The sequence below is a fragment of the Balaenoptera musculus genome, chromosome 6 (assembly GCF_009873245.2).
Source record: "Balaenoptera musculus isolate JJ_BM4_2016_0621 chromosome 6, mBalMus1.pri.v3, whole genome shotgun sequence".
In the NCBI taxonomy this organism is placed as follows: domain Eukaryota; kingdom Metazoa; phylum Chordata; class Mammalia; order Artiodactyla; family Balaenopteridae; genus Balaenoptera; species Balaenoptera musculus.
Window position 1 is genome coordinate 68,454,137 of NC_045790.1, and position 12,572 is coordinate 68,466,708.

The 12,572-nt window shown below is 39.7% G+C and overlaps 1 protein-coding gene across 5 annotated transcripts in view; it reads right to left on the reverse strand.

The window, feature by feature from the left end:
* Positions 1-7,380: 7,380 nt before the first annotated feature.
* The window catches only part of CEMIP2 (cell migration inducing hyaluronidase 2), a 79,534-nt gene continuing 74,342 nt past the window's right edge, over positions 7,381-12,572 (reverse strand). For all 5 annotated transcript variants that reach the window (XM_036855788.1, XM_036855789.1, XM_036855785.1 and 2 more), the window contains 3 exons: positions 11,191-11,345; positions 9,760-9,863; positions 7,381-9,406 (listed from right to left, as the gene is read on the reverse strand). In XM_036855788.1, the coding sequence (XP_036711683.1) occupies positions 9,210-9,406; positions 9,760-9,863; positions 11,191-11,345 (456 nt within the window). In that variant the 3' untranslated portion in view covers positions 7,381-9,209. The remainder of the gene's footprint in view (positions 9,407-9,759; positions 9,864-11,190; positions 11,346-12,572) is intronic.

The following is a 12,572-nucleotide window of genomic DNA, read 5'->3' on the forward strand; positions in this document are numbered from 1 at the left end:
ATGAGAGCAACACACACACACACACACACACACACACACTAACAAGGAGGGCAGGATTTGTTTAAAATAGTATTATCTCACTAAGCAAACTCAGAAATTCAATGACTAGATAGATTCTACGGGCTCTGACTTGCTAACTTAAGTATGGAAATAGTTAATGTAAAAAGTTAAAGAAAGCCAGGGTGGAGTCATTCTTCTCCCTCCTCATCCTTTACTTCCAAAGTTACTAATCTTTAAGTCTTTCATTGGTTACCCTTATGCTTCATATTCATCATTTACCTTCTGTAAACAGATAAAATAAAGGACCAAATAAAATTTAAAGGAACTCTCAGGTTATTTCAATCAAATAGGTAGCAGCCATGTAGGTATTAAGTTGATAAATTAGAAGTTGACTGTCCAAAATACCCAAAAATTATACTTGTCAATAGATTTTAAATATAATATTTTAGATATCACATTAAAAATTTATAACTGAAATCAACAAATTAACTCATTGCAAGGAACTGGAAATAAGACACAGAAAGTATAGATCATCATTATAATAAAATCATACTCCCACCAGCAAAAAAAATAATTTGGGGTTTGTAATTGACCTTTTTCCTCTGGATAAAACTGCACAGGAAGCCCCCAATCCTCATGATTCCTAATCTTGTTTATATATCATCTATCCACTTGGATTCTTACTTAACCTTGCTGGCACATGTTTTCAATATAAAGCTGCAACAAAGGAAAGCTATAATTACCAAATCTCTTCCTTTCAGCTATTGAAATAAGGTGATTTACAGAAATGCAGGACACCATAAGCAAAAGGGATTTTCCAGTGCTCACAGAGCACAGCTTCCAGGAAGATGCTGGAACAAACACACTTTTTTGCGGCCAAGACCCTGGGCCTGGAATCCAAATGGATTATATGTTTCAGAGCCAGGTAGAGTTACTCATCTAGTCTCCATGTTCTGAGAACATTGCTTAAGCAGGAGGAAAATCACAGTATTATCCATAACCTTCCTGAAGATGGTCAAAAGGGACTCTATTCAAATACAAGTATTCATATCCACTTCATATCCATATCTACCACTACTAGATGGTAGTGACTCCATTACCCAGGGAATGATTATCCAGTTTGTTAATTTTCCAGATTCGTAACTTCCTCCAGGCTTCAATGGAATCAGCCTCATACGCAGGTGAAGTATGTAGGAGGGCAAAATTGCCTTAAAAACTAACCAGATCAGATAAACAAAACTTCCAGCACCATATTACTTTTAGCATTATGGGCACTGTGGGCAGATATTAAAATGGCCTTGCTGCCTGAGAGGGAATATGTTTCAGACACGAGGACCAATCTGACTTTGAATTAGTTTACAAAGGGCTAGCTAAGGATGCCGAGGATTGGACATGGAACACGTGAGCAATGACGGGGAATGAAAGGTACAAAGAGGGCTGGGAACATGGTCTTGCCCAGTGTGACAAGGCTGCAGCAGTGGACCCTGGGCAGTGACAAGGAGGTGGGGGTGTGACTAGAAAGAAACGGGGTGCAGAAACATAGGAAGATTTGTTGCCAAAGGCACTCATTTTCCAAGTCCTCTAACTCAGCTTCAGCTCATCATATAAACCTTCACTCTGAACCATTTCATTGCATGTTAGCATTTTTCCTACTTGGTAAGAAGGAAGAACGAAATGTGGGTAAAGTACTGAGAGAAAACCAGAAATGAGTTGTTTGCATTCCGTGTTAGTTTACGCCAAAAGGGATTGGAAGAGGCAAACCATGAACTGCAGTTTTCCCTCACGAGAATGGAGAGCAGGAAACTGCACACACCAGCTGCAGAACAGGGTGCAGCCACATGTTTTCACTTCATAGTTGTCTTTCCACATTTCATAGCTTGAGTCCGTACACAGCTGTTTGCTGAGTTACGGTGCTAGTGCAAGGAAGGGCCTAAATGCAAACCTCATTCTGGATGCTCAAACCAATTCACTAAACAAGCACTGCCTGGCCTGAGGGCCTCTTTTCTAGATACAAACAACTTAGTATGGGAAGTGTGTTAAAACTAGGGCAGGGGCTTCCATAGGGCATTCTCAGTGGTTCCCAAACCTTGCACTATCTCTTAAGTTTGTTTAAGATACAGATTCCCTACAGCAGAAACTAACACAAAATTGTAAATTAACTGTACTCCAATAGAAATTAATTAAAAAAATACAGATTCCCTAATCCTTAGCCCTCAAAAAAAAAAAAAAAAAAAGACTAAATTAGAATACATGGTGTAAGCAGATAAGGTAGGAGGTCCTGGGAAAAAGAGAACCAGGCATGGCTTTCTTGATATAAGAGAAGCCATTTTGGGCCTGTCATTTTGTGATCTGAGCCTGTCCACAAAGCTTGCCCTTGAACAGGTCTCAAAATAATCAACTTAAGGGAACAAAAGAACTAACTGTTATCAGGCAAGAGAAGTAACAACAGCAAAGATAACAAATCAGTTGTAAAAACTCCCAGATTTGTTTCAATGGTGAAGACTAGCCTGAAGCACTTTCTTGAGTTGTTTTGCAGGAATTAAACCCCTCTCAGGCACTCGACCTAGGTCAACTGGAACCTACAGGACGATGATGTTGACCTTCTCTGACCTTTGTGACTTCAATCAATTAAAGCTGGGGACTCTGTCAGCCGCCCAAGCCTCTTCATGAATATACATGTACCCTTAGCTTAAAACTTCCCCAATTTTGCTGTTGGAGGAGACACTGCTTTGGGAAAGATCCCCAGTGTTCTCCTTACTTGACTCAAGTAATAAAGCTTCCTTCTCCCCATCTTTGGCTTGGTTGTGTCTTTTAGCTCAACACCCAGCAAGAGGCAAACCCAGTCTTCGAGTAACAAATTGCATGGAAAACTGATTTTCTTTGTAAACAAAGCACCCAGGTTTGTTGGCTACTCTCATTTGATCCCTTTTGTAATTTTACGAAAGTATTAGTAGTCCCATTTTATATATGAGAAAACTGAGGATCAGGAGTAGGAAACTGGTCGAAGTAACACTGCTAGTAAAGAGCCTTAGGTGGCATCAGACAAAACACACACCATACCTTCAGCAACGAACTGCATTAGACACTTCAATCTGTCTGGAATCTACTAACTACTCACTGAGCCATTTTCCTTAGAAGAAGACTGTTCACATGCACATTTTTGAAGGAAGCAACAAGTTCTGGCATGGTCTTTCCCCTGTGAGAACTCCCTCCTCCTCCCACCCATATTGGAGCTAATGATGTTCCTTGCCTCCTGAGTTTGTAGAGCCGACATTCTCCCACGTCAGAAACCTATCTGGAAAAAAAAAAAAAGAAAGGAAAGAAACCTATCTGACCAAAGCCTTCCTCCGCCAGGAACTAGGTGTTCTGATCAGTGTAAGCTGGTGGGAGAAAGTGGAAAAAGATAAACCTCCCATGCCCTCCCAGAGTGTACCACCCTCCTTCCTGGCAAGGACCAACTTCATTATCCCCCTAAAATCCACCCAACCCCTTCCCACCCCCTCCAAGAAGCTCATGTATTAAAAGGCTTTTGTGTACAAAGCAAATTGCTTATATAAAATAATTCATTCTACCTTAAAAAAAAAAAAATAGGGGCTTCCCTGGTGGCGCGGTGGTTGAGAGTCTGCCTGCCGGTGCAGGGGACACGGGTTCGAGCCCTGGTCTGGGAGGATCCCACATGCCGCGGAGCAGCTGGGCCCGTGAGCCACAGCTACTGAGCCTGCGCGTCTGGAGCTTGTGCTCTGCAGCGGGAGAGGCCGCGATGGTGAGAGGCCTGCGCACCGCGATGAAGAGTGGCCCCCGCTCGCCTCAACTAGAGAGAGCCCTCACACAGAAACGAAGACCCAACATAGCCAAAAATAAATAAATAAAATTTAAAAAAAAAATCACTAAGTGTTTAAAAAAAAAAAAAAAAATAGACCTGCAATTGCCAAGCAGTACTTCGATAAATGTGAAATAACTAGGGTGAATGCAGTTCCACCCAAAAGCAAAGAAACTTATGTTGTTAGTCTGTGCAGCCTGATTGTGGCTTATTGTACATTTTCCTTTAAACTCCTTAAAATAATAAAAAGAACTCACAAGGATGGATGGGATTTCACTGTAGGAATAATTGTAGCCAAAGGAATAATTCAAACAGTGAGAATTTCAGACAGTGGAGAGACTTTATCACAGGATCCAAACTTTTGCCCCAGAAACAGCCAGGTACTGTGTTGTGCACCAGATCCGCCCTGCGTTAGTGACCAAAAGTTGTGGGGAAGACAGTGTAGATGGAGCTGTTCGAGTTAAACAAAATAACATTCACATTTGTTCAGATGTATTGTGTTAAAGAGGGAGAGAGATAACAGGGGCTTACTACCTGCTATGGGGTTCTCAAATGTTACTGCTCGTAAGAAACACCTGGGGAGCTTGTTATACAATTATATTCCCAGCTGCAATTCCCAGAGATGCCAATTATCTGGTCTGAGTTGGGGCTTGGGATTCTGCATTTTCATCAAGTACCTCAGGTGATTCCGATGGAGGTTTTTCCCTTAACTTTTTATTTTAAAAATTCTCAAGCCTTAGGAAGTTTCCAAGAACAGTACAATGAACACCAGTATATCCTTCACCAAGATCAAGGGTCAGCAAACTCTTTCAGTAAAGGAACACTGATCAGGCATATGTCAGAGATACTTCAGGTCTGGTTCCAGACCACTGTCATAAAGCAAATATCACAGTGAAGCAAGTCACATAAATTTTTGGTTTCCCAGTACATGTTATGTTTACACTATACTGTAGTCTATTAAGTGTGCAATAGCATTGTCTAAAAAAACAATGTACATTCCTTAATTTAAAAACTTTATTGCTAAAAAAATGCTAATCCACATCTGAGCCTTCGGTGAGTAATCCTTTTGCAGTGGTAACATCAAAGATCATTGATCACAGATCATGATAACAAATATAATAATGAAAAAGTTAGAAATATTGCAAGTTACCAAAATGTGAGACACAAAGTGAGTAAATGTTACTCGAAGAATGGCACCGATAGACTTGCTCCACGCAGCACTGCCCCAAACCTTCCATTTGTAAAAAACACCATATCTGGGAAATGCAATAAAGTGAAGCACAATAAAACAAGGTACGCCTGTAAATATTTTCAGCTTTGTAGGCCATATAGTCTCTGTGGCAACTACTTAAACCTGCCATTGCCATATGCAAGCCATAGTCAATATGTAAGCAAATGAGCATGACTGTCCTCCAACAAGACTTTATTAATGGACACTGAAATTTAAATTTTACATAATTTTCTCATCATAACGTATTACTCTTCTTTTGACTTTTTCCAATGTGTTGTATTTGAAGATGTGAAACCACTCTTAGCTCAAAATTAGTACAAAACCAGTCTGGGGGACAGGTTTGTCCTACAGGTCAGTTTGCCAATTCCTGACTTATCAATTTTGATTGTAAAGTCTAAGCTTTTCTGAGGATGAATTTTAAATCTGTTACTGCTTTTCATATCCAGACTAATCACAATGTCCACCTTAGAAAATTTTTTAAAATGTATCTATGAAGTTGCCTTCTGACCCACTACTTGTTGGATTTTCAGATATAACATTTTCACATCTTGCTATGGCTGATATTTTTGGATGCCCTGTGGGGCACAGTTCCTCATTTAGAAATCATCATAGTTCAATCAGTCATTCTCTAATTTTATCACTTAAAAATAAAGTGGTGTGTGCCCTTCCCTACACCAGTGCCTAATTAGCATCCTTTTTTCAGCTTCTCTCTCATACTGAAGATAAATGTGAGTAAAAGACCCTCAATCTTCCAAATGATGCCAAGAGTCCAGCAAGATGTGAACAGCATTTTGTTATTTGTGAGCAAGGGACTGGAGATGCCTTTTCTTGATTTTTTTTCCTCCCTGAATTTTTGTTGAAAATGAGCTCCAATCCAGTGTATGCTCATATTTCTAAAAGACTGGGTTATTACCAAGTTAAGACTAACTATGGTGATACAAATCTGTTACCCAATTACTCCCATTCATGGTCTTCACTTCTAGGGGAATTTCTCAAGTTATTAAACATGATTTCATAAGTATCTGAAAGCCAAACAAGAATTCTGGAGGGTAAACTCCAACTCTGCATCATGAAATCAACAAACATTGTCACAATGGAATCTGAGTACTTACCTATTAGGACCAAATGAAACAAACAAACAAACAAGCAAAAAAACACAAACTAAGCACATTCCTGCTTATTGAAATGCCTTTCAACTGGACTTATCCAAACATTACTTCATCCCTTAAGGAATGAAAACTTAGTTACCTGAAGTATTCAAGCCTCTATGCATCACTTCATTGCCCACCCCTCCTCCCAAACCAAATACTCCATTTAATAGCATGAGGATATGTTCTCTTCTGATGGAGCCAGAGAACAGAGAAGTCATAAATACCTCCTCCCCACACCCAGGTCTAAACATCAGTTTAGCGGCTGCTTTGGAGTCATAGTCTACAAGACTATGAGCCTGCCTTTCATCTTCTCACAAGCACTCTCTTCCAGCCTCTGAAGATAATATACAGCACACTGATTCAGGTGGAGAGGCAGAAATCTCACAGGAAAGACTTAAAACCCAGGTCTGTCGACATGAGAAGGCCCTGCGTTTCTCATCAGCTGGCTGATTTGTGCACGGCCACATTTCTGGAGCTCAACCAATTGCCTCCCCTGATGGAAAATGCTTACGAACTTATAAATCATCTTTGAACACATTCTCTCAGTAGAAATAAAACAGATTGCTAGCTCCCAACTGCTGAAATGTGTATATCAGCTTCGATAACCAATTTAACAATTTGAGACAATTAAGGACTAAAAACTCTATTTGAAAGTTCGATTGAAAGGAGACCATAGCGAAATGCTTTGTTTAGGGCTGGGAATTCTGTAAGTAGTATAGGAACTGCAAATAAAAATAACAGATAATCTTAATTTTGTTTTCCTCACAAAAAAATTATAGACTGAAGTTAAACAGTGGGCCTATTATATTAGTGCAGTGGTTCTTAAACCTGGCTACATGTTATTAGCATCACCCAGAGAGCTTTAAAGAAAATTCCAATGCCCAGGCTGCACCCCACACCAATTAAATCTGAATGTAGGAGCTGGGGGGTGGGGCCCAGGACTTCACAGTTTTTAAAGCTCCCCAGGTGACTCCAATGTGCAGCCAACATTGAGAACCTCTGCATTGGCCTTATGAAGATTACTTAGTTTTACAAAATCTACTTAGTGGAGGACAATTTCCCTTCCTTATGTCTGCCCATAGGTTCTTTACAGCTGGGATAGGGAATAAAAAATGACAGATGGACTGATTGACTGCTTGCTAGATAAATAGAGTCACACACACATATAAAAAAATATACATGCACACATATTTTTATTTATTTAACTTAGGCCCTGATCATTAGCATATAAATCAGAAAAACTGAGTGCCTTAGAACGTACATATCCTCTCCAAATCTTTAAAGAGCCAAACTCTAAAAATCACACGTAAAAGATATTGGTCATAAAACACACACACGCACACACACACAAACAAACTTTAATCACCTTGAGGAACGATGATCCAATAATATATTTAATAGGTAAGATTTCATTCATTGATATACAAAAAAAAAAAAAACACCCCAAAACCTAAACTTTGATTAAGACATGTGCCCTTAGCAAGAGCACTTACAGTTAGAAAGGTTTATCGGTAGCACTTTGAGGTAGCATATTTTATAAAGTAATAGAAGTCACAGAGCTGCTCTGCAGTTTCTCTTGGACATAAAAGGACAGGCCATCAGCCGTTGCTTTTGGTAGAGAAAAGTGAATTTGTCTGTACTCACTGCCAAAGTCAACCTGAACATATTCCCTCGCGTCTTGCCATGGCCATCCCTCCACTACACTTCATGCATTGTGGGTTTAGGAAAAGGTAAACGCATTACAATGCTTCTTTCCTCTTGGTGTGGTGACATCCCAGGCTGTGGCACCAATCTTTTGCTACATGCAGTGCTCACTGGCAGGAGATGCATGCACCTAGGGGGAAGAAAAATATGGCATCACAGTGCCTTTTTTAAAATTGGCTCTAACAATTTAATTAAGAGTAACGGATTCCTCTAAGGCTAAAAAGAGGTTTCTGAATATTCCCTCCATTATTCTGGCCCTTAAAAGGTTCTCCCTTTTTTCTCCCCCTGAGTACAATATTTTGGGGGTATCATTAAGCTTTCTGCAATTGTCCTGCCAGGTTGGTGGGCAGTAAAGCTTAAAAAAAAATCCACACACAAAAACAACAAAAAACTGGGTGCAGGAGAAACTCCAAGAACAGACTTCCTTTGTGCAAGTTGAAACAACCCAAGTTTATAGTTCAGGAAAATGGCCTGCTTCTTTTTTAAAAAAATGTAAATATTTAGCTCAGCTCTGCATTTTAAATACAAGTATACAGTCAAAACAGGCTAAGGATTAAAGCTGCAAAAATGGTCCCACCAACATCAGACAATGGTGCAGGTCAAATTTTTGCCCAATGGTCACAGATTAAAGGGATGTCTAACCCCTAAAAGCCCTTTGTCCCAATATATTCCATACTTCTTGTTTGAAAGTTGAACCCTTAGAAGGAATCAATATACAAATGAATAAAAATGGCACACGTCCAGGCAAAAAAGGGCATGAGCTGGGCCTGAGTTGCCACTTAAAACTCTACCATTCAGTATCATACCAAATCCTCAAAGGCTGCCTGGAACCAGGGCCCAAGGCATTCCTGAACATGCCAGCCACGCAGGTCAACTGCTGATCCAAAGTCAACAACACAACTGAGCATTAGACTTCAAGTATCCAAGGTGCTACAAGAGCTGGTCCTCTCAAGGACTCAGGCTGACTCTCAGAAGCCCCCTCCCTCCCCCAAGATGTCCCATTGTACAAAAGGTGAAGCACTGCTTATGGTCACTACAAAACACAGGAGTGGGAGGTGAGGAATAAGAGAACTGATCTCTGAAATATACCAGCCTAACAAATACAAATAAATTCTTTAACATTTTGTACAACTAGAAGGTGCGTGAGCCCGTATTCAAGCAATCACTTTAAATTCTTTCTTTTCTCCCCTTTCTGTATCAAACAGGAAAATAGTTCCGTTGGGTTAACAGTGTCATTTTAAAATGCCATAAATTAAATAAGTTAGTTCACATTTTTTTCCCCCAGCTAAGTTACAGTTAGTCTCTAATGTGCTTTTGAAGTTTGCTTCAACAGCTCCAAGTCTCTTCGGCGGACCGTGCCAGCTCTGGGACAACCATATCCATCCAGCTGCAAAGGTACGAATTGTTCAAGCAGCCCAAGGCCCTCTCTAGCAGGACTAGTAAACAGCTTAGTCCATGATGGTTTAAAGTTTCCACTGAATCCCAAAAATATGGTACTCCCTTAAAAAAAAGAAAAAGAAAAAGTTCAATTTGTACCTCTACTAGTTCCATGCAAGATAATGTGGGAGGTGAAGCGGAGGTGAGCAAAACAAAGATGGCTGTGAAACAAAAACAAAAAGAACTGTACTTCCTTACGTCAGAGAATGAACTCTTACCACCCACCTCTTGCCCCAAATAACAAGCCACGTCCCAACACACTTCCTCTAACACTGTCTCCTGATTTAGAAATTATCTTCATGATACCCACCCCAGCCAAACAAGCTCATGAAAACAGTCTGGTAGCTATACTCCACCATAAAAATGCATATGTTGCTGGCCTCCTAAGAACTTCACAGAAGAATACAAATACAAACCTTTGTTATAAAGATTGGCTGGTTTGGCTAATCCCAGAGATACTAACGAATCTGAAATATTCAACCGCTTTATCTCTCCTCTTGTGCTCAACAGGACAATTGACCTGTAAAAGTTAGAAAATCAGAGCAAATTTCAGTAATTCAGCATGTATTTATTGAGTACTGTTCTGAACTAAATACAGTATAGAAATACTAGATAAAAGCAGAACTCAAAAAACAAACACAAAAACACCCCACATGCCTTTTCATCCTTGCTATTACAAGTGTCCCCTTCAATGCCCCACCTAGAACTTATGTTGCTATTACAAGGGGTCTGTAAATGTAGGGAAAGCAAAAGTCATTTAGGTCAGTTGACCTAGTGGATGGCTTGGGACACAGCTCCGCCATGGAACAAACTATTTTAACAGAGGAGGTTAGTTTTGTTAGTTTCAGATGCTCTATATACCTACTTACGTTCTGTTATCTATTTACTAAGTAAATGGATAAATGCCAATTCTAAAAAAAAAATGAAATAAAATCTGTTCTCCATGGTTTGGTTTAAATTGCTACTTTTATTGTGAGTATATCAACACACACATTCAGATCTTTTTGTGGATTCTCTCTTCTGATCTCTCTATCCTCTGCCACTACTACACCGGCTTAATTACTATGACTTTACGGCTTATTTTAATACCTTTTGTGTCTGCCCAACACAAAAAAAGAAAGATTTTTCTCCTGTGTACCTTTGTTCAGAGACTAACAAAGAAAAATGAATCAGACTAGGGCTCTTAAAAGAGAGACTACACACTCATTCACTTAAAACTCAATTTACTCCTGGGGAATTCCCTGGCGGTCCAGTGGTTAGGACTCCACGCTTTCACTGCTGAAGGCGAGGGTTCGATCCCTGGTCAGGGAAATAAGATCCTGCAAGCCACGTGGTGCAGCCAAATTAAAAAAAAAAAAAAAAATCAATTTACTCCTTTCCAGTCACTTCCAAGTGACCCAGGTGACAACTTCCTATACCACAGTCATAGCACAATGCTGTCCGAGGGTTCATCAGTGGGACAGATGGCTGCAAAGGTAAAATTGTCTATAAAATTATCTATAAAATTGCTTTAAAATGATAATGAGCCTTCTGAGTGCATTGGGTACCATGTAGACTAACTTAATACTAAAAAGTGGGATAGGAATGATCCAAAATGTTGAGCCTTTCTCCTTCCAAGAGCCTTCCCATCATTTGCAAACTCTTCTAACATCCAAGTCCTCACTTATCAATGACAAGCAACTTGGATCACACAGGCATCAACCTGAGACTAGGAAGGAATCACCATCTTTCAAGAATCCTAAATACCCTAAATGGGTAAAAGGGCAGGTAGACAAACCAAAGCTCAGAGTTAACCTGATGTCATCTTTAAGGTACCTTATCCCTCACACAGAGCAAGCTTCACCTACCTTGGAGGGATGCTTGTTTTTAAATACTCTTCCATGAGACTGACATCAGCAAAAGAGAAAACCTTTTTTTCCGTCAACCGGAAGGGAACACTGCAGGCATCCACAATCAGGAGGAGGACGCCCTCACTTCGGAAGGTAAAGTCAGTGCCGTTGATCTGAGAATACAAAAACATCTGCGGTCATCACCATTTTGGCATTTCCAGGATGACTTGTCTTTCCAGCCCCTTTCCCTCTGTCTTCTAAACCCATGAATCAAATAATAATTCCCAAACTCAAACTGCATATTCCACTACTCTTCCTCTGCCAACATTTGAAATTGAGCCTGTGTTCTCATGGACTTTTGCCTTGACTGGTCTTTTCTGACTGGCTAAGTTGCTACAAGCAAGGCATGGCAGCCCACACTCCGCTGAGCAGGGTGACTCTCTGCAGGCTCAGGGCCTTCATTCTTACACACGTACTCTCTCACTGGGGTCAGAGCTTTCCAACTCAGTGATTAGGTGGCAGCCTCTATACTGCATTGGTTCAGGAAAAATACATGTATCTATATGAAATAGATATCTAGTCAGATAGATAGATAAATAGACAGCATGCTTTAACCCGCATAAACCCCCCCCCATTATAGTTTAGATTTAGAACATCAGAGAAGCCAGATTGCTTCATCTCCTTTGTTCCATATATAGCTCTCCTTTAAAATCAAAATGGAAAAATGGTAATTTTACCAGGATTTAAGCCACAGGGTATTACTATATCTTGTTCACCATTACTATGAACTGAAATTTCCAGTTGTCCTCTTTAAATTAATGGTTGGAGACCTTTTCAAGAAAAAGGAATTCCAGATACATCCAAATTTCATTAATTCCTCAACCAAAAAGGAAGGGAAAAAAACTTACTAGACTGAAAAATGATTTAACACTAATTTAAGTCATAGGCACTGTTTCTCTTTAAAATGTGTGAAATTATAAACTATGTTAAAAGCTAACAAAGGAGAGATGCTCTCTTCACTACACCTGTCCTTGCTTGGAGAAGTGATACTTAAATTTTATTTCTAATCACTAATGATCTCATAGGAATCCAAAATGGCTTTTTGCCTGTATTTAAATAGCCCTAGTCTAGAGAATAATTCTAGAAGTGCTTGACATAAAGTGCCATGTTATATTTAGAAAGACTGAAAGTGACTCAGTTATTTTTAAAAATCGGAATACTTAGAACTGAGACACATTTGATAAAAAATATACATAATGATCCTTAACACACCCAAACTGTCCCCTTGAAAAGTACCCCCCCAAAAACCTGTTACTTAAAGGAAACACAAAATTTTCCCTAAAAACTAAAGCAAGGCCATGTCCAGCAAAGACTCTTCAGGTAATGCATGTGAAAAGTAC